This window comes from Cebidichthys violaceus, unplaced genomic scaffold (genome assembly GCF_023349555.1).
Source record: "Cebidichthys violaceus isolate CVI_PGR_0920_01 unplaced genomic scaffold, fCebVio1.0.p SCAF_4, whole genome shotgun sequence".
Taxonomy (NCBI): domain Eukaryota; kingdom Metazoa; phylum Chordata; class Actinopteri; order Perciformes; family Stichaeidae; genus Cebidichthys; species Cebidichthys violaceus.
Genome location: NW_027176594.1, coordinates 8,683,320 through 8,706,134, shown reverse-complemented (window position 1 = coordinate 8,706,134; position 22,815 = coordinate 8,683,320). Strand labels below are relative to the sequence as shown.

General features: G+C 42.1%; 1 protein-coding gene across 2 annotated transcripts in view; it reads left to right on the top strand.

Moving 5' to 3' along the window:
• The first annotated feature begins 667 nt into the window (after positions 1–667).
• ndst3 (N-deacetylase/N-sulfotransferase (heparan glucosaminyl) 3) overlaps positions 668–22,815 on the top strand; it is a 37,217-nt gene continuing 15,069 nt past the window's right edge. For both annotated transcript variants that reach the window (XM_068727222.1, XM_068727223.1), the window contains exons 1-6: positions 668–1,046; positions 2,830–4,114; positions 12,110–12,197; positions 13,653–13,807; positions 15,113–15,298; positions 20,486–20,614. In XM_068727222.1, coding sequence (XP_068583323.1) covers positions 3,122–4,114; positions 12,110–12,197; positions 13,653–13,807; positions 15,113–15,298; positions 20,486–20,614 — 1,551 coding nt within the window. In that variant the 5' untranslated portion in view covers positions 668–1,046; positions 2,830–3,121. The remainder of the gene's footprint in view (positions 1,047–2,829; positions 4,115–12,109; positions 12,198–13,652; positions 13,808–15,112; positions 15,299–20,485; positions 20,615–22,815) is intronic.

Here is a 22,815-nt window from a genome sequence, read left to right as displayed (position 1 = left end):
CAGTGCAAATAGGTTAGAGAGATTGATGGAAAGTGCGAAAGGAGAAGGGAACACCTAATCAAGTTAAACACACGGTGTGATTGACATGCTGTGCTTGGTTGATTGACATTCTATAGAAGTAGGCTTAATGGGGCTGATTCACGTGTGGGTGAACATGCACTATGTAGGCCTATAGTGAAGATCAGAAATGTATTCCTGTATTCTTTCCCATGGTTGTTACCATTCCAGATTATGTGAAGATGCATTTTTTACAAACGGCTGTAGTCTAAGTGTGTTCCACTTCCTTTTATCCTTGAGTACTACAACTTGTGCAAGGAGCGAAGAGAGAATCAGCCAGGCGCGCCATGAACTTGCACCGGTGAGTATCCGCGCGTGACATCCCTCATCCGACAAACACCAACTAACGGGCCGTGAGCTTTTACCGGGGCCAGTGATCGCTGATGCCCGAGAAAACGGCTGTTTGTGTCAATCAAAACCGAGCCCCCTCCCCTTCTTTTCTTTACCCCCCCCACCCCCCCCCCCCCCCCCCCACACACACACACACACACACACACCCTCCTCTCTCTCTCTCTCTCTCTCTCTCTCTCTCTCTCTCTCTCTCTCTCTCTCTCTCTCTTCCTCGATCGCCTCTACTTGTGTAGGCGCTCTTAAACCGGAGCATTTACGCACGGCAGTCAGTCGTTGACGGGCTGGCTGATATCAGTGCTCCTCCGTCTACACTCGCTGGCTGAAGTGAGCAGAGCGGGAGAGAGAGGAGAAGACAGCGGGGGAGACGAGAGAAAGAGAAGAATGATGACAGGGGTAAGGTGAGCCGATCATTCCGGCTGCCCGCATCTGCTGCTCTAGCGGAGGGAAGTGAGTGAGAGAGAGAGCGAGAGAGAGAGAGAGAGAGGGGGGGGAGATGGCACATCGCTTAAGCATCCAAAACACACGGGAGTGGTTCGCCACCGAGACCGGAGCCCCGGACCCACCCGAAGCAGCACCACACTCGCCGCTCTCCCTTCACGTTTCTTCTTCGCACGGCAGCGCCTCAGCCTCGGCAAGAGGTAAGTGGGCGAGTCGGTGCTCTTCTTAACATAAACTTCTACGGCAGAAAGCGGGATGGAAACTCTCTGGAATAATCTCCTGTTAGTTTGAGTTCATCTTTCAGCCTGACAATAGCCAGGGGTATTTATGCTACGGGTTGCTTTCTTTTTCGTTACAGATTTAACCGCACAAATAGCATATTAGACTGGATTGATTGCCATGATTGTTTGTTCCGCCCGTTTTTTAGTGTACACTATACCACCACGACCCTTCATTCACTGTTAATCTAATTTAATAATCGTTGGATGATTTTCCCATGGCTTTCAAAAATGATTGCAGTTATATTATTATTATTATGACCGGACCACTCACTGAAATACAAAAAAGACACTATTCTTTTTGAAATTGAATATATTTGCTTTACAATTTAAATTGTAATTTTAAAATGGTCCCAAACTCTTTTTTCTTCCCATGAGCCATTTAACAAAAAGCACCAACATGACTAGTAGGTCTATAGTTAGCTTTTAATCATTTTTGCATGATTTAGAATACCATTTTAGTTATTAAAATGCCAAAATGAAAACTTCCATGTAAACTCTCATGTGTTAATCCAATTCCAGCGCCCTCCTGTGGGTCCTAATAGTGAGACTCATGCATACCTCCAGTAACAAGTTAAATGGGCACTCAGCTGTGTGTCAAATGTTATGCTTTTCCTCATTTAAAATCTCAAAACACCTGTTTGAATTAACTTAAGAATAAGAGTATGTGCACGCTCTTTTTCTTGGTAGACTCCAAGAGATAATTTCCTCTACACTTGTAAAACTCGTAACACCACAGAAGCTATTTAAGAGAAGTAGTGTAGTCATTGAAGGAACAATTTATCTGTCAAAAAAAATATTATTTTCTCCTCTGTGTTTGCTATAAAGGAAAATACTAAGAGTTATTTTCTGTCTTTCGGTGTCATATTTAAGGGATATAGCTGTCCCTCCTCTATGACCTTCTCTTTGCATTTGTTATCTAAAGGCAAGGAACAAGGAGAGAAGCGTGGGGAACGTGAGGGAAGACTATTGATATTCAAACAGACAGAAGGAGAGAAAGAGGGGGTGTAGACAAGATAGAGAGAGGGGGAGAGTGAGGCGAAGAGGGAAAAGAGAGAAAGAGATGCTGTGGGATCTTTTCTTCTCCCTGGCTCCGGGCACATACATTAAGATGCTAATCCTGGTCTTTTTTGTCTCTTTCTATAATTCATTGCATTTTGTTCCTCTCTGCTCGTTCTCTCTTATTCGTGCACTTTTCTCTTGCTCTCCATTTCCTCTGTACTGTCATGGGCTCCCCCCAGATTAGTCCTCCTAGCGAAAGGATTCCAACTCTAATTTTGTGGTATTTCAGATGATTAGGTTCAGAAATAGGACAGAAGTGCACAGAGTTTCGCGCAATTATAGGAATTCTCTGTAGAGCTTTATGGGACTGATTAGTTGAGCTCCCATCCACCTCCCCACACTATCACATTAACACAGAACCAGCTGTTGTTTATTTGTGAGGATTGACTTTTGTCTTATGTTTATGTTTTTAAATGTGATGTCACTTTGTGTGTGCGCACCAGAGGTTGTATAAGCCCTAAGGATACAAGTTGTTGTTCAATCAGTTCTGTAGTTACCAGCTGTGCCCTCACATTCCCTAGAGTTGCACAACCTAGGTACACGCACACCCGCGAGCACGTTCTCAGGGAACTAATGCATACTATTCAACCTTGCCCAACAAATTCACTCTTTCTTCTTTTCTCCTTGTCCCCATTTTCTGCAGGCATTAATCATCACTCCCTCCTTCTCTGCATGTGATTCCTCCGTGAGGATTGGAAGGAGAGTACCTCGACTGCATTTCCTCAATGAAGACCTTTGTTCCCCTGCATCCGGCACAGCTCCCTTCTCCACCTGCCATGGTGACATGACACACCCCTGAGTGGCTTTGTTCCTTTTTCGAACACAGAGACAATCTCTTAGGCTCCTCAAACCCCCAAACTCGTGCACGCGCTCTCTAGGCTCCAGCAAACTGAAAAAGACATCTCCCCCTCCTGCGCACACCTCCCCACTTCGCGATGACGGTGGCCGTGCGATTCCGTCGCCACTTGCGTAGGCTCCTGCTCCTGCTGGCCTCCTGCTGTCTCCTCTCCCTCCTCCTCTCTGCTTACTTTCTGTTTACAAACTCCTCCCCTTCCATGCAGCTTGGACAATCCCCCGAACCTGCCTGCTCCCAGCCGCTCTCCCCCTACCATCAACTTCCATACCCGTACCCCCCTAACCCTCCTCACACACATATCCACACTGATCCAGTTGTGCTGGTGCTCGTGGAGTCCCAGTACTCCCAGCTGGGTCAGGACATTGTGGCTATATTGGAGTCAGCACACTTCCAGTTTCGTATGGAGATTGCCTCAGGAAAGGGTGACCTTCCGCCGCTGACAGAGAAAGGTCGTGGCCGTTATTCACTCATCATTTATGAAAATCTATTAAAGTATGCACATGCAGACACATGGAACAGACAGCTGTTGCATCAATACTGCACTGAGTACAGAGTGGGCATCATAGGTTTCTACCGCTCCACCGAGAACTCCCCACCTCTCCTCAAACTCAGAGGCCTCCCGGTGGTCCTTCGGACCAACCAGGCACTTTGGGACTGCTGTGTGGTGTCTAGTTCACCTCTCCTCCACCTGACCAAGCCCGGCACAGATCGAGGGGCTTTGCCTGGGGAAGACTGGACCTCCTTCTCCTCCAATCACTCCACCTACCAGGCTGTGCTGCATGCACGGGCCAAGGAGGGAGCAGGGGCAGGTAGTGGTGATAATCCAGGGCCTGGCTTTAGTTTAGGCCTCCAAGCCACTGTGGTGCAGGACATGGGACTCTATGATGGGGTGAGGAGAGTGCTATTTGGCCAGGGACTAGGCTACTGGCTCCACAGACTCATCCTGGTGGATGCCATCTCCTACCTCACAGACAGGAAGCTTACTTTGGGTCTGGACCGGCACATACTGGTGGATATAGATGACATTTTCGTGGGAAAGGAAGGGACACGTATGAACGCCAAGGATGTGAAGGTATTGAGGGTGATGGGTGTGTGATAACGTGCATTAGAGCAAGACAGAGTGGAATATAGAGAATTCATTATTGTGGGGTCAGTGATGTTGGATTATATTTTGCATTCTGCTATCAACTTCTAAAAACAGTAATTGATGGCAGTGCAGTGGTGAAAATAAGGAATGTTCACTTATTACTGTGTAAGTCTGCAGTGTGTCTAATGTCTGTGCGTGTTGTGTGTTGGGGTACAGCGAGAGGCTATTTATCTCAAATGGAGGTTTAGCCAGAAGTAAAGAGGCCATTTAAGGGAACAAAGACGTGAAGTGAAAGAGAGAAAGCGAGGTAGTGAATGAGCCAGTGAAAAGATGAATGGCACTTATTCCTCTTTTCCCACGTTCCTCCTCTTAGGGAAACTAAAGGAGAGTCAGCCATGCAGCCCGCCTCTCAAGACAGCTATTGTTTCAACACACACGCTTGCATGAGCAAACACACACACACACAATGCATAGACATATATACTCAGACGTGCACCTCCGCAAATAGTTTTATTTGCATGCGTTCACATTCATTCATACCGTAATTTCTGTCGGAATTTAAAAATAGAATACATTTCAAAATAGGGGCAAACAAACTTCAGGTTTGCTGTGGCAAACAACAGAATTGGATAAAGCACTTCTGCAAAAAATATTTAGTTTGAAATCGGTGGTCGTATTCTCCCACTGTGTCCTCACTCTGGGCCATTCAAGAGAAACAAATTGTATTTGGTGGGTTTTTAAATATGTGGGAGTCTGTGTGCGTGTGGGACTTTAAGACAGGTGAGATTTATGCTGCTCTGCACTGATGTGCATGAGCTAATCCTGTCCGCCCAATATACATGATAGGGAACTGTGTGTGTGTGTTTGTGTGCTCGCGTGGGTGTTTTCTGAATCACTACTTTAGATTAGAATGTCACTCCCCTCCAATGGTTGACACCTGTCCCATCAGGCGTTAAAAGAAAAAAAGACGAGCCACCTGTCCGTGGCTGAAACTTGGGGAGAAGATGATAGGAATGGGGAGGCTGAGGAAACAGAGGGGCAGTGTGTGGTGAAGTGGAGAGGAATTCCACCTTTGTATATAAAAAAGATGCTTGAATCCAAAAAGGATAAAATAATGCATATTCTCACACACACACACACACATACACACACGCACGCACTCACAAAATGAGCACACAAGTGCTCTCTAGTTGGAGTTTTCATTTTAAGTCTGCCTGACTCTTCAGCTTTGTAGCATAAATATACATGAGGATGAACCAGTGCCTTAACAGAAGGACAGGGAGATGGGGATGGAGGAAGAAGGGAGAGGGAGGTGGAGATATAGAGGGAGAAGGAGAGAGAGAGAGGGGCAGAGAAAAAAAAGACGAAGACGTGATGTCATTTGAAACACTCGCACTTCTTCCACATTTCTTCTTTCTTTTTGCAATCACAGCTAGAAAGACTGGAGGGAGAAGAGGAGGGAGGGGAAGGTGGAGTATGGCTCCAAGGGGAAGAGCTAGCAGCTAATTTCAGAGAAACAAAATACTGAGGGGAAATTGGGAAGCAGAGGAGGGGAGCAGGAATATAGTGATTTGTAGCAGCCCGCAGGTAGAGTTGTCAGATTACTGTTTGAACAAGGCTTATTTACAGTGACAAGTGTGTAAATCTTGTAGGTTCATAATTATGTGCATCAACTAATTTATCTCACTGTTGTCTAAATGTCTTTTATCTTTGTCGTGAGGCAGGGATTGTTTGATTAGTAAATCCATGGTTAGTTTTCAGATTGGCCCTTCAATGGAACTCTTTCCCCTCCAGCAGAGTGCCATTGAAAAGCTGTTGAAAGGATGACTCATAATAGATGAGCAAGTGTCAAATACACATCTAGCTTTGGGTGAAGGTGACAGCTGAAAAGAGGGTTCTTCATTTTATCAAAAATGATTAATGCATGTGGAATCCAGGGAATTATTTAATCATGAAAGCAAGACGCTTGCACCCAGTTAAGTTGAGGTTGTGTAAAATCGGTCTTAGGTTAAATTTAGGTCAAACTGACTGATGGCCATGATGACATTACAAAACAGGTTTATTCCAAAAGTCTACATTTAAGCAAGATACCTCTGCTGTAATTTCTTACTTTATCAAGACATCTAATAACATTCTTTATATTCTAACACTGCAAAAAAAGTATTTTGTAATAAGCAAACAAGACACAAGACACAACAGCACAAACATATCGCGGTGAATCATTAGGAATGACACACAAATTATGTGAAGATGTAAATCCTCTCTCATTCCTGGTGCTTCAAAAACAGCTTATGTCTAACACCCCATCAAAGTATGTAACAGGATGTGTTATTGACCAATTAGTAGGACAAGGCGTCTGCAGTGCCAATGTTAGAAATCCCCTCTTACCTCTGTAAAGCCAACATTCAATCTCCTGTCTCTCCTGGAGTGAGACAGAGAGACAGAGAGAGAGAGAGAGAGAGAGAGAGAGAGAGAGAGAGAGAGAGAGGCCAATTAAAATGCCTCCCTCCTTCTCTCTGCACTCTTCATTAGTCTCACCCCACGAGTTCATCTGGTGACAAACAATACCTACACCCCCTCCTATCTGCACGCACACGCACACTCATACACACAGCTGTATTCCCTCTATTAAAATGATTCACAGTGAGGCACCTCACAGATGACATTTCTCAAAATGAGGGATGATGCCAGTCAAAAACTTCCATCAATGATTTGCGCGTTCCGGTGCTTGTGTTTTTTTTAATTCATGTCTGCAGGTTTTCCCCTCTTCTCTGCCTCGGAATGGTCATTAGGGAGGTGTCCGGTTCTCATCTTCAGATCCCTCTTTATCACCTCATCCTTTCTCCCCTTCCTCCTCCTCCACTCACCTTCCTCACCCCCTCCTTTGCCCGAGTCATTGATCACCATCTCCGGCCTATTTGTATTCCTCCCTAAGCCTCCCTCTCAACTCGTTCTCACTCTTTCCCTCCACAAAGTGTGTTCTGTAGTGGTGTCATCTCAGTTGAGAGGGACACCCACATGTGAACACACATACATGAAGCCAAGACACACACTCTTTTGGGCTTACTTACTTACTTGAACTGAATATATTTAGCATTCATTATATAGCCTTTATGTATCTAAAGGAAGGTAGTCGCTCAGTGATATGCACAGTTACCTCATACTAAGAACCATTCTGTGTAGCTTTGCTATATGCAAATTATCCTCATGTTTGTGTAGTTGTATGTAGTTGATTGTTATCATGTCAAAGGAAATCCCCTGTATTTTGCACATTTTATGTTGCTGCAGTCTCTTTCTCTCCAAGAAAAGGATCATTTGCTAAATACAGTGGGACAGATGCTCCACTTTGATTTTGCAAGTCAAATAATTACTAGGAGGTTGTTATTTTACATATTATTGTGTTGCACTGAGTTTGGGACGTTTGAAATGAAGAGTGTAAAGGCTAAAGTGTTTTTTCATGTTGACATGAACACTTTGGTCAGGCAATGAAATCTAGCATAGGAATTTCACAAAATGGGCAATATTCAGACTTCAAGGAAGGTTTTTAGCACAACAGTCTGTAATTTATTGTGCAGTCCTACTTAGAGTTAATCTTTAGACTAATTAAGTATGATGCCATTGAGTCAATGGAACTGAGCTCATTCCATATCCGACCACTACTTTGCCAAGTAATTAATAAATCTGGAGAAGAGATGTAAACAACTGGAAGCAAAGAAATGTGAGAAAAGGAGATGCTTTTGGTCTTTTGTTACATTAGGCATACAAATATATATATTATGTCATGCAACATCATTTATTTAATACTTGACAAAAATTGGCACCCTTGAGAGGGAATCTTAGGTGGTAGGTCTTAATGGCTTTTAAAGTGACAAAGTTGCAGGTGGGAAAGGGAGAGAAGGAGATGACATATAGGATGGCAGAAAGGAACAGAATATTGTTTCCAGCATGATGCGTCCTGACATCTGCTTTCATCCCCCCCCCCCCCCGATCTGGACTAGTAAAATTAATCTGGTCACAGTCAGCCCTGCAGGAAAGGAAGGACACGTTTTAGTTACACTAGAAAGAGCAAAAGGGCTCATTTTGAACATACAGTACAGAAAAAAGACGTGATGAATACTCTAAAGCAAGCATCTTAATACGTTTTTTTTTGTTTAATGAAATTTGTCCGTGCTCTTGATTTTAGTCAAATTAACTGTGAGAATGTGGCAGTTTGCCATGTATTTTCTTCCTCTAAATGAGGCAGGTTTTGCGGTCACAGCAATCACTGAAACTCAAAATCCTTGAGGGTCTGCCAAGTAGAATTTAGTGTAAATAAAGTGATGCCAAAGCAATCACAAGTACCTTGGATCTGTACATGCAAGGCAGTAGATGATTTTGTAAAATTCTCAAATACAAAAAGCTACACTGACTTAAATCTGACAAGCGAGACTGAAAGTGAGACAGAGAGGGGAAGAGTAAGCAAAAGAGAGACTGACATTAACTGGTAAAGTACTCTCCCTGCTCATCAAATAGAGATGCCTGACCCAGTTAAATGTGCTGGTGTTCACATTACATGCACAGATACACACAAACACTGCACTCATGTAGATGAATCAAGATCTTTGACCTTCTTTTGCACAAAAATGAAACCCCTTCATTTTTGTATTGTTCCTCTCATCACACCTTCAAATCCGTCTGCACATATAATCCCCCTCACAAACATTTATAATTACTTTTGTTCTTTTAGATCTCCCAGCCAGGCTTAAGGTTGTGAAAAGAAAAGAGAAGAAATGGTGCAAAGGCGAGAATGACAGAATGGGGATATGGTGGGGAGGTGGTTGGTGTAAAGGGTTTGTGAAAGGCAGTGAATGCCAGCTGTCCAGATGCCTGTCTCCCATCTGTTTGAACCCCAACATCTAGCTGGCACCTCTTCTAGTACACACACACACATTCAAGAACACACAAACACACACACACCCACTGTCGCTCTCACGCACACAGAAACAAACTGGCATTACTTCTGACACTAGCAGTGTTAGGCAGCTGTGGGATTGGGCACAGAAATGAGGGCTATCGCTAACCGCTAATCCATTTGTGTGTTTACCTTCATCACTAGGATTGTCAAGATTTCTCACATGCTACTAGTCCCACCTCCTGCTAATCTAAATCCCCCCTTCTCTCTTATAAAGTATCTCTTATGGCCCATTTTAAAACCATGTCCAGCTTTGAGCTCAGCATCCAATGGACAGATTGGCTCCATATTGTTCAAATCCCTCCATTCTCCCAAATCTGCTGCCGTTACCCTCAGAAAAACAGCAGGAGGGGACTTCATTCTCCCTCAGAGCCAGAGGTAGGGTTTTGTCATACGCTCAGTGCGAGTGACTCTGTCCAAGAAGTGCACTCCTCTTTATTGCTGGGCAGTTCTGCCTCCCCATGATGATCAATAGCAGTGCTACCATTGCTCTCTATTCTTGAAAGTAGGGTTTCTGAGAACAACATCCTGGTCTTTAGTTTGAGAACAGTAAACTACCACAATTTGCCTAGTTTTACCATTGTTGTGGTTATGGTATCCTGATGATTGTGCTATGAATATTTTGCCAATAATGTGCACTTTATCCCTGTTGTCTGGAGAACCTCTGGATAGGACACACATACACTGAGTTGACAAAAATAAATGTTATTCAAATCACAAAGGCCCTAAAGCAGCCAGTATACTTACTACAGAGATGCTCGTGAGATGGTTAAAAAGCTTCGAGAACCCATCTCCTCGACACCTTTCAGACAATTCATACCCACTTCACACAGTGATTGGCCAGATGTGTGGAAGTTCTCTCTTTGCTCTTGTTTTTGTTATTCTTTCTTTTCACTTTTCACACAAACACTGGAGTGCAACACTATGAATGTATAGCAAGAGAAAATGTGTGCCATTGTTTTCAATATTTAAACAATATCACCTTAAGCTTAAATGGAATCAGTATTCTGTAAAGTTTATGTATTAAATGTAGCCCACTACATTACACATCTTTGGAATCTTCTCTGTAGAGACCTGAAACTTGATTGTGAAGGCTGATCCATCACCGTGAGCAATTTGTTGCCTGTGAAAGTTTCATAATCAGTGTTGCGGTTGGTAAAAGTTTTGAAAACTTTCCTTGTTTGTGTCTTCTCTGTGAGATTTGAGAATTGGCTGCTAAACAACAACTTCCTTGATTCCAGAACTGGCTAAGTTCACATTACCCCTTTTTAAAGTTTGCGGGTTTGCAAAATTAACTTTAGAAATGTTTTGTTGCTCACAATGGCATTACTGCGCAATTAAAACATAACTTTTCCAAGAAAGAAATAAAATGTTCACCGTCAAAGCACAAGGGTTAAAATCAAGCCAACGCATCTGTTATTTGTGGCTCTCAGTCTTAACTGGCAGTTCACAAAAATGGGTCATTTAGGCGTCTGTTCTGTTTTCTACTATGGATGTAAGGAAGCAGAATACAAATGAGGTGTTTAAACTAATACGCTGCACACTTGGACGCACACCTATGCCGACTCTCACAGATACCAGCACACATTAATAATGCATTTCGACCAAGTGCATCGGGGAGTGTATATTGAGTTACAATGCAAAGCATTCAGCTACAAACTTAATTTAAGTCTTATGTCTTTGTATGTATATATATATATGTGTGTGTGTGTGTGTGTGTGTGTGTGTGTGTGTGTGGGGGGGGGGGGATAAGATGTAGAGGATGTCATAACAGAGGAGACATGGGATCAGATTAGGGAGCTGTGCACATCTGTCAGCATGCGGCCTTCTTCAACACCATTAGATTAGAGCTAATGAAGACACTGTGTGCATGTGTTTGTATATTTGTTGGTTTGGGACGTACACACACTGACACACCGAGGAGGAGAGTGGCTGAAAAGAGACACAGAGAGACTGCCTGGAACCAATTCCTTGCTCTGACATCAGCTGCTCAGGTCTCTTAAATCAGGCAGTGTTCCTGGGGATCGATTAAAAGCAGCGTGACAAAGATTGGTAATAGAGATGTGGCGCACAGCCCAACAGAAAGACCCAGCATACTGAAATATACAGGGAATTATATGAGTTTCATAAATAAACAAAACATTTGTGGAAGGGAGAAGTGCAACGATGGCAAGAAGACGGGGTGGGAGAGAGCAAGGGAAAGAGCAAAGGGAGGGGAGAGCGTTATAGAAAGGGAGAGAGAGCGATCTTTCCTCCATGCCGCTCTAGCCTTCCTTTCAAATTAGAACAGCCCCGTCTCCTGAGAATGTGACATTTTCACGGAGCAAGCGAGAGAGAGAGAAGGAGGTTCAGAGAAGGGTGGGTGGAGAGGGGTGGAAGACAAATGGGGAAGGGGGGAGGCAGAGGCGACTGCAGGTTCTCAGAAGCGGAGAGATGGAAGAATAGAAGGAGAATCAGAATCAGAAAAAGAGGCAGCAGCAGAGGAGTGTGTGTGTGAGAGAGAGAGAGAGAGAGAGAGAGAGAGAGAGAGGTGGGGGGTGCAGGATTCTACTTGGTAGTGTTAGGGATGGATGGAGAGAATGATGTGAGGGGAGGAGTGTGTGCGGGGGTTATTAGTCCACCCTCCAGAGGCTACTAATGCACTGACCTTCATTAACTCGCATTACTGTCGGTGTGTGTGACTGTGTGTGTGTGTGTGTGTGTGTGATTGTACAACTCTCTTTAGTTAACACTCATTACAGAGTCTTTGTTTAAAGGCCAGTAAACTAATGAAGTCATTAAATAAGTGGAGAAATTCCTGATTCAAGTATTGAAACCAGAGACGTAGGTAACTTTAGGGACAGGCATGGCCACTGGAAGACTAAGTACACATAGAAAACAGAACACAAAAAAACACACTGTATCTTAGTGACTGCCACCTGAACCTGATATACTGTAGTCTGTGGGGTTGAATGTGATTCTGTCATTAATATCACTTTAATGTATCTATCTATTTCTCTATTTGTCTATCTCTGTCTGTCTGTCTACAGGCTCTCCTTGATACTCAGAAACAGTTGCGTTCTCAAATCTCCAACTTCACCTTCAACCTGGGCTTCTCGGGGAAGTTCTACCACACAGGTGAGTTCTGTTTGTATGCTTTCCATCCAAACATACACACCAGTGCCAGGCTTACTAACTTTAACAAATATAAATATAATGACTATAAAATGTCTTCACAAAAAGCTGTTTTTTTATAGGCTGATGTTTTGTATCAATGATTCATATATTACTTGATTAATTTGAGTGGGTTTTTATGTGGATGCTCTATATGTTACTTGTCAAAATGAGTGGTTAAATTGTTTGCTTTTGTTAAGAGCTATCCATATGTCTCAAACTAAGAAGAGCACACGCAGTAGTTTTATGTAAAAAGCTGTTTTTGTTTTAACCTCTTTGACTTTTGACACTACTGTAAAATATCTTTTTTTTTCACAGGTCATGATCAGATATTGTGGGGCTTAACATGTTTGGTTCATTGATGAAGTATAAGGTTCAAACACATTTTTTTAATTTGATAGCACTAAGCACAATCCATGAACTGAACACACAATGGTCATTCCAATCAATACAACATCTTTATAATTTATATTTAGATCTGGTTCTATAAGTTGCAGTTACGATTCTTCTAACAGAGAGTGAAAATCAGTGCCGTATTTATTTGAACCATGACAAGTTATACTATGCCGTACAAAATGTTGACAAAATATAATTTTGTTTTCACAGAACCAACTTTTAATGTCAATTTCTGTTGCACATCTAGACGTCTACTACATTGTAGGAATGCATCTGCAAACTAACACCTTGATATTAGATAAATAAGAAAGACCTTATTAGTAAGATTGTGCATTGACGTAAAATAATTGTTTTGTTAAGATGAAAGCAAAGGCAGAAATTATTTAATTTAGTTACGAGTTTTGCAGTAAATCTGATTTTTCTATTTACAGTAAAAGTTTCCACAAAGACTGCTACACCACCAAACTACCAAATACAATTTACTAAATAAAGGATGAACTTGCAGTACAGATGGAGTAATCAATCCCACACGGTTGCCAGAGCTTGTAGTGCGTATAAGTGCTATGTTATCCTATTCATCATTAAAAAAATTTATTTCATATCATATGTGTGATGTGCTGACATACTGCTGTGAATTCTAAGCTCTGTTTTGTTTCCAAGGACAGATTTTATTGATTTTCTAGTTAAGTGTCTAAATCTGCAGCAAGAGAACAAAGGAGTAGGATGCACTGGAAAACGAAAAATAGAGGTGGGACAGAACAATTATAATTATAATTAGAACAAATCTGATGCCAAATAGAACATATTGCTATAGCGTCTATTATTGCCATGGCATGATTTTTGTATCGCCATGGTATCAGACCGTCACCTTATTTAGCAACACAACCTTAAAACAACTCAGCGACAATTTGTATATAGCAACTATTTTTAATGTGCCCAGGACCTGCATGAAACATGCATTTATAAATGTTATTATTGTCCTTTTGTCCTTGTGTGTGTGTGTGTGTGTGTGTGTGTGTGCAGGCACAGTGGAGGAGGACGAAGGAGATGATTTACTATTGAAGTATGTGGATGAGTTCTGGTGGTTCCCCCACATGTGGAGCCACATGCAGCCTCACCTCTTCCACAACGAGTCCTCACTGCTGGAGCAGATGGTCCTCAACAAGGAGTTCGCTCTGGTGAGATGGATGCACGCACGCATGCACATGCGCACACACATGCACGCACACACATTTATTGCAGCTGTTTATTTCGTTGTTGCCTTCTTCTTCTTGTGTGTCCTTTTAAATCATGCTCGCTTCCCATGATTGCATTTTCTTCAAGGACATCTTTTGCCGTTAGTAATTGTTATGTTATTGCCACAGCAGATTGCAGAAATTATGTTTGCAGGTCAAAGCGCTGCTCTAACACAAAGAATACACTTTTTGTTAAATACACTACATTATCTACAAGAAACCAAAATAATTGCTGCCTTGTTTACGTTCATTTGTTTCATTTTTTTCCAGCCCCGGGGACATTCCTATACCACAGGGCATAGACACTGTAAACCAGATTATATGTTCTGTGTATTATAGGTGTAGGTTTGAAATGTGTTTTACTTTCTACAAGCCAATAATGTAGCACATTACAATATTGACAGTGAGTGTCTTGCAGAGTACAATATACATGTCTTTGTTATGTTGATTAAAAACATAATCAAGGTAGAATTACACTTCCTGCAGAACAAATTTGCTCATGAACATGTTTTTAAGAGGCAGGGTTGGGGAAATTGTTGTTTTTCTGTCAGCATAAGCAATAACCATCATGAACTAATTTTCTACAGTAAAACAAAAAAAAATGAATGTAATTTTCCTGTTGGGAAGTGATGCTCTTATTTCGATGGGCACAGCTGAGCATGGTTTCATCTGACGTCCATAAAGGTTGAGCGCTTTTGTTGCCCTGCTCTGCCTTGTTGTCCTCTGCTACGCTAGTATTTGTGTGAGTGAGTTGAAATGATTTGTATGACCCTGCTGGTACTGGAGCGCCGTGTCATGCATACAGTACAATGAGGGGGGCTGGTTCATGTTGTTGAAGGTGAATGTGATCATAAAGTGTGATCCCTCACCTCTATTGTACACACACACACACACATACTCCACTCCCTCATCCCCTGACCGCTGATGCTTAGCTTTGACAGTGTGTGTAGGTGTGTGTCAAAGCGAAGGACAACACCATCCGTCTGCAAGATGCACCAAGCAACCATCCACCCTCACTCTCCCACACATACACATGCTCACACAAACTATTTTCAACTTGAAGGCCAGCGTCGTAACAAACACAACACAAACCAATGCGCTTCTTCTACAAGGTCAGCCTGGTCGGTTCTGCGTGTTTATGTCCCACCATGTCCTTTGTCAGAGTTGTAAATGCGCTATAACTTCTGTTTATGTATATAACCCTCACATACCTGTCTGACTCTGCGTATGCATGTTATCCATTTCCAGGAGCACAGCATCCCAGTGGACATGGGCTACGCCGTGGCCCCTCACCACTCAGGTGTCTACCCAGTTCACCTGCAACTGTACAAGGCTTGGAGACATGTGTGGAACATCCAGGTGACCAGCACTGAAGAGTACCCCCACCTTAAACCAGCGCGCTACCGCAAGGGCTTCATCCACAACAGCATCATGGTGAGGAGACAACACGGTTAATCACGTCTGTAAAAATACAAAGAATCGCCGCAAGCACACAACCGTCCAAATGTGCTCATGCACATCCATAACTGCACTTTGATCAGTTCACGCGCTTCTGCACAAGTATAAAAATTGATTTACACCTTCGAAACTGGGCATTCATTATTGAAGATCTATTTTTTTTAGTTTAGCTGAATGGGTAAAGCTCAAATTTTCAAATACATTCTACAGCAAACATCTCTATGATTATTTAATGTGTTTCTTTACTATTTTGTTGTTTTGTTTTTTCCCCACTTGTTTTTTCTTCTGTAGGGCTAGAGATAGTAATAGTTTAGCTAGCTTTTCCACAGCTGGTTTTCGTGGGTATCCTTTGATACAAGTCAGTGCTGGTGCAGTGTATAGACACATTTTCTAAAATATGTTGCCCTGGTAGACAAAGCATAGATGTGTGTGTTATCTGACAAAAAAAGGTGAGTCAGGTGATGAATATCACAATATTTGAAGAAATCCTATATGTGCGACTCTTAACACAACACATTTGGTCATATAGAGGTCATAAATCATACCAACACTCAGGTCAACATTTAAAGTGTGGTATGTTGTGTCCTTGCTTGCCGGAAAACTACTTTCCTAAATCAAATGACTGAAATTAAAACCATGGGTCTCTGAATCAAAGCTTAAGAGCAGAATCATTGTCTCTTTGGATTCTTACTTTGAAAAAACGTTTTGTATCTACTGTCTCTTTGTTAAAGTAAGTGTTTGCTGAATAGTAAATTGTTTGCTGATTGTTTTTTGCGGTCTTAAACGGAAAATCAATGATGCTTTGCGTGGTGTGTAACCCTGGTGTGTGTCTGTGTTTGTTTGTGTGATATGTATTCTTTGACCTCGTCTCACCACATTTCTGTGTTGATTCAATTTTAATGGCGTCACAAGGTGGCTAAAGAAGTTGGCTTTTGTGTGTGTGTGTGTGTGTGTGTAAGTCTGTGTGCATTTCTATATTTGTGTATGTGCAGGGTGTATATCTTGGAATAAGGCTCAAATAATGTGAGCATTTCATGCTCCAATAAATAATTTATCAATCACTGTTTGAGACAGCAATAGAATAAAACTCCCATCGCCCATTCCACCTAAGCAAATTGTCCTCATCCCTCTCTCTGTCTCCACTCCTCCTCCTCCTCCTCCTCCTCCTCCTCCCCTCCTCTTCATTCACTTGTCAGTCAGGCTCTTTGTCAGTGTGCATAACTGCTCCCTTATTGACAAAAGAACCAATCACATCTGACACCAAAATTACCAGTCCATGTTGTTCTGCTGTATTTGGGTCTTGAGCAGACAATTTAAACTGACAGCTATGTCAATTTCCTAATCAGTCCTAGAAGTCTGCTTTTATTTCTTGACATCTTGTCACAGAGTCGTAAAAGACAGCCACTTAATCCTACGTCCTTTCAATACAATAGCAAGCTGACACTTTGACAGGCTATAATGTGTTATTATACATTACCAATAGTAAGGTATTGAGAAGCAATCAGTGAATCACTGAATTAGATAATAAGCCATCAAATAAAACTACATATTCAACATGATACATTGCACATAAAACATAGTTTTTGACACTTTTGTTCTTTTTGTCTTTCAAATAAAACGTCAGATAATAGTTTTTATTGGCTGGAATAAACTTGGAAATTAAAGTTGGAAATTTTGCCAATGCACCAAAATCACATTGGTAGGAGAATAAGGACACATGCAAATCAGATCCATTGTTGAAAGTCGATATTCACATACAGAGTGAGCTTCCATCAGCTGAGCTTTCCTGGTTTCTCAGCTTTGCCCTGCTCTGGAGCAAGCTATAGATGTTTGGCAAAGAGACCACATGTTTGTTCAGTCCAGTCAGACGTCAATTGTTCTCTGAAGAAAGTGTTATGATGAAATGACCTCGAGAAAGCACAGCTGGACCTCAGGTTTATCAATTAGAATTAGCCACCAGTGGTGGTCTCAGTGGTGTCCAGTATATGTTGCATTCACTCCCATCTCCAACAGTGTCCCTCGAAACAAGAGTTGCGCAGGAATTTTTTATGTTCTAATTTTTAATTCTCCATATGTTTGCTTTGAAGACTTTTCCACATTACAAAAACAATCTTCATCCTCATCAGGAGCAGATGAAGCTTATGCGATGTGATCGAAAGTGGACCCGAAAGTACTAAATGGACCTTGAGACCAGAATTTAATTTCTTCAAAACTCAACTTTTAAGCCAACATGACCGAAAAGTGCTCTAAAAAAACTTGAATGAATTAATAGCAATTGTTAAAGATATTTAGAATAGGGAGCAAGGTAAGCAGTGTAGGAAATAATGAAGAGGCCCATCTCTTGCGTCAAGACCTACTGTGTGCTGCACTGACTAAATAGCAAAGGGAGGCTTGGAAAAAGATGATGAATTTGACAGTTAGCTCATGGCCGCAGAACATTTTTTGTGCTGGTTTGTGTCTGCATATGTGCACATGCATGCAGAATTTAAATGTAAAATAATTTCGCCATAAATTGGCAGGTTGGCTTTTAGATTCTGATAATTCATCTAGACTCCTGACCTAACCTCATAAAGTTACTCTGGCACATCACTCACAACCTTCCCCTCTGCCCCTTGCTCCATCTTTGTTTGCTCCGAGGAGGACAGGAAGTTGTCTTAAGGCTGTAAAATTGGTGTTTGTGTGTCTCTGTCAGCAGATTGAGAGCCACCCAGTGGACCCACAGTATCCGAACAAATCAGACTGAAATATGGGATTGTGCTGTGTATGTGTCTGAGTGTGTTTGTGTATGTCGCACAAACACACATACTTGTGTGTGTGGGTGTGTGTGTGTTTGTGTGTGTGTGTGTGTGTGTGTGTGTGTCTGTGTGTGTACGTATTTCTTTTTAAAATATACTATATCAGTTTGAGCTATAGCTCTGTGGATAATTGGTTTGGTGAAATAGTGCTGAGTGTCTGTGGCTCTGGTGGCTCTCACTCTCTCTCTCTCTCTCTCTCTGTCTCTTTTGTGTGTGTGTGTGTGTGTGTGTGTGTGTGTGTGTGTGTGTGTGTGTGTGTATGTGTGTAAGTGTGAACGACTGCAGTGTTTTATAGATAAACCAATATCTGCGCTTCCAGCCTTTACTCTCTATTTCACACAGAGAAGTGCTCCACAAGGAGTTCACAATAAAGACCTTCGTCTTCTCTTCTTCTTTTTTAGTCATTTAATGACCTAATGAAAAGGAGATTAATTCATCCGCTGTTAAACACTTGATCCCGAACTCTGTTAGTCTTGTGTTGGGAACATTATTTTGCTTTTTTTGTAGCATAGATTCATTTAAATATTTAAAACAGCCAATATACTTTTTTACTCACTAACTCTCAGTGGATGCTTTGTCTAATCTTGGACAAATGTAAGTATTACAGATGAGGAAAACTGTAAAGACTTGATGATTCAGATAAGCCAAAAACCTGTAATTTCAACACTGTGAAATCAATTGTTGTCACTCTTAAAACCTTGTCCAACCACAACATTGTTAGTGAGAATCTGAGAATTTGACATATGGGATGATGCTTTCATCAATCAAGGCATGAGTATGTAACTCACACACGGCGTGGCAGGGTTTCGTGATCAAGGATGCACGGGGCACCTGCTCGAGGTGGGATTAAATGTAATCCATTATCTTCTCCTTCCACAACAACGAGTCCCAAAAATACCAAACAGGTGTGGGTGAGGAACGGTGCCCCGGGAAGACTTAACTACACCCGTGCATTTCATACACCTGCATGAAAATGAAGGTCTCTACTACTGTAGGGAAGTAATCTCAGCTGGACCACTCTTTGGGAGTCATGGCTCCATGCACAGCAGTAAATGGTGTGTCCGTGGACAACCCTAATTTGACTCTCATAGATCTTTTTCACAGCAGACATGTTGATTTGTCATTACAGGAAAGGCACAGGTGGAGCAAGTAACATTTAATGTTGGTTCTATTTTATTTAAGTATCCCAGTAAGCTGTAACTGTGAACCAGCATGCACAATACCAGAGTCCTGAAACTCAAACCCCTAAATGGAGCAGAGCCATCTTTTATGTTATTAATTACACCTGTGCTTTTTATTTTATCACAAGTCAAAATGCCAGCTGTGAAAAAAGTGTCTCTTACACTGCAAGAGTTGTGATGTGACTTGAACCATCTGTGGAATGAGCACCAGTGCTTCTTCACAGGTAACATTAACATAATGTTAGATGACACAACACATCAGAATATCCCTGACATGCTCTGCCGTCTGCTCTCATATTTCTTGTGTGGACAACCATGGCCCTATAGTTGTACATTTCACCCTTACATCTGCCATATTCTATGCTGCTAGCTGAATTATTTTTGTTATTTTAAGTCATCTTGGTACCTAGTTTGTTTGTACTTTGACTTTGAAATAGGTGAGTGAGCACTCTCAAAGACCTCAAACAGAGCTGGCTGTTTAATCCCAAATCATTGTATCACAGTAGTTTCATATGCCACTTAAAGGGGAACATTAAAGTGTGTTTACAGATCTTGGGGACTGCATATGTGGAAAAAAATAGTAGAAAGCCATTTGTGGCTCCAGGGGGACCTAAGTCAAACCTGATAGATGTGCTTGAGCTCTTCTACTACAAGCTTGAAAATTAAAATGTGTGTGTGTGTGTGTGTGTGTGTGTGTGTGTGTGTGTGTGTGTGTGTGTGTGTGTGTGTGTGTGGAGTTAAGGCTCAAGGCTACAACAGCCGCTACTAGCATAACCCACCAAAATCTCCGCCTGTATAAAGGCCTGCTGTGGACGACATGCTCGACTCAGTCCACAGAGCCCTGATGTCCTGCCCCAACTGCTGCACAAAAAACGCTGTTCGCTTGCTTTTTCAAAGTTTCTTAATATTGATTGTGTCACATGTTCAGTTTTCTCTAAATTCAACACTGCACATCAAGAAAACCCGCCAAGAGTAAAGTAGAAAGAATGAACGGTTCTCACAATATGCAAAAGACACAGACAGACTGCGTTTCCTTGCTTTATTACTTTTTGTCATATATATTACTTCCTACTGATCATACTTTTCTTGGTTGACTGTTCTCATAAACTATTTGTTCATTTGCACTTCCTGTCTAAACTAAAGAAATGCAAGCTATTTAAAACTCCTCCTTTTATGTGTATGCATAGGTGCTGCCCCGCCAGACGTGTGGCTTGTTTACTCACACCATCTACTATAAGGAATACCCTGGTGGACCTAAAGAACTGGACAAAAGCATCCATGGAGGAGAGCTGTTTCTCACTGTGCTTCTCAACCCAGTGAGTCACAAAACCATACACACATTGAAACACACACACTCTTGCACATGCAAACGGATATACAGAGTGAGAAGCAGCGAGGCCTGTTACTTTCTGTTTTGATTTTTGCACCTTAAAGAGGCCCAGCTGGGTTTTCCGCTCACTCTGTAAAGGTAACTTCCTCTGTCTGGCTCATTCTTTTTAATTTTTGCCTATGTGTGTGTGTGTGTGCGTGCGTGTGTGTGTCTCTCTCTCTCTCTCTTTTCCTGTCAGGGGCTGCTTCTTACTGTGGAGCTGTGTTCATCTCCCCACTTTAAATTAGGTCACACCACAGGGGGAGTTGCTGTCACACATTCACAGACACACACACACACACACACACACACACACACACACAGACACAGACACACACACACACATCCTACCCCTCTTACTTACCCCTGCTGTGTATGTCAGCTTAACTCGATTTTGTTTTGAATTAAGTAAAATAATTTTACTTAGGTTTTGGTGGCATCCAAGATGTTCACACGTGTTAACTGAAGGCATAGAAATTCCCAGGAATTATCTCCAAACAACTTCCTTTGACTCATACCATGCACATGCTCAAACATACACAGAGACAGATCAGCAGGCTGTATTGAAGTGTCAGGTGGGGGATTGCTGAACTAGAGGAGCTGTCAGAACTCCGCGAACATCACAGAGTCAAGTGCAGCTACGCACAACAACCCAATCTAGTTCTTTCTTCTCCTTCACCTTCTTCTTCTTATCCTCTTCTTCTTCTTCTTCTTCTTCTTCTTCTTCTTCTTCTACTTTGTGTCTGCCATTCTTTACTGTTTTATTTATTTGGATGTTTATTATCTTTCGCGCTGTCTGTCTTCTGTGTCTCTGCATGTCAGTGCACCCCTGTTCCGTTTTCATTGTCTGAAAATGATAATGATACATGACAAATATACAGTATAAGCTTGTTGTTTCTCTAGTAGTTGTGAGTTGATATAACAAAATGGGAATCAGGTTGTATACATAAAAACAAAAACTCTCATAATTGCTTTATTTTGCTGCTCCAAAGTTGTCTGTATCAGGCCTTTAGTCCGAATAAAGAGAAATGTTTTACATTTCCAGCAGAAGGGTCCATAATTTAAAAAAAAGAGACAAAGAACTAGATGGTTTGCATTGGGTAAAAAACTAGAGGTAGCAAAATTCACCTTTTTCTATTCAAGGGATTTGTATGAACATAAGAAGGGAAAGTGCAGCCAATGATTAGTCACATCACCGGTGATGTCATCTCAACATGAGCTCACAAACCAAGAGGGATGCCTTTGCACACTCACTGCAACTCCCTGTCCTTCTCTGTCTTTTGCACACACACACACACACACACACACACACACACACACACACACACACATAGGGTTTGACATTCTTACTGAAAGACAGAAACACACAGGCTAATTACATTTTTTCCTGTTTCCACAATCTTTTGTCCTTCTCTTTCACTTCCTTCTTTTTTAATCAGTGTAATAAGAGATGAAACTCTCCTCTTGTTGTGTCTCTTAATGAGGAGAACTATTTTGCATGACGTACGTCCACCCACACATGCACACATGCCCCCACATACAGTACATAAAGACTGATGATTTATTTTTGCTTCTTCCTGCTATGTTTCCATTTGCAGACGCATATGCTTTCATTAGTGTGTGCACTTTGTGTGTATAATCAATAGTGTTCGGTAGCTCACTGCTTTAGTCCCCGGGGGTTTCCTATTGTTTGATGATCTGCACATTGGTAACATTGTCACTTCCCATTCAGCAAATTTAAATCACATTTGGCCTGTGGTGGCAGTTCACCACTGACAACAGCCGACATATTGAATGTGTGCGAGTACATGTGCATTAACTGTATGTGTGTGCACGCGTTTGTGCATGTGTCCATGTGCGTTAGGATACTTTTGCATCATTCCGGGCTGCATCAGCGATCATTGAGCTCCCCGTCTCACATAAGCTCGACAATCGATTGGACGACCTAGACTCTGCAAACAGCCAATAGGGCACAAGTCATTCCCCGATAAATGGCTGGAGAGCTGGTGAGAGAGGGGTGAGAGAGAAGAGAGGAGAGAGGGAGGACAAGAAGAGATGGAGGGGGGGAGAGTCAGGGAGAGAAGGGTGAGAAGGTGGTAGACAGACTGAGATTTAATTTTCAGGTCACGGCATCTTGTGTCACTTGAG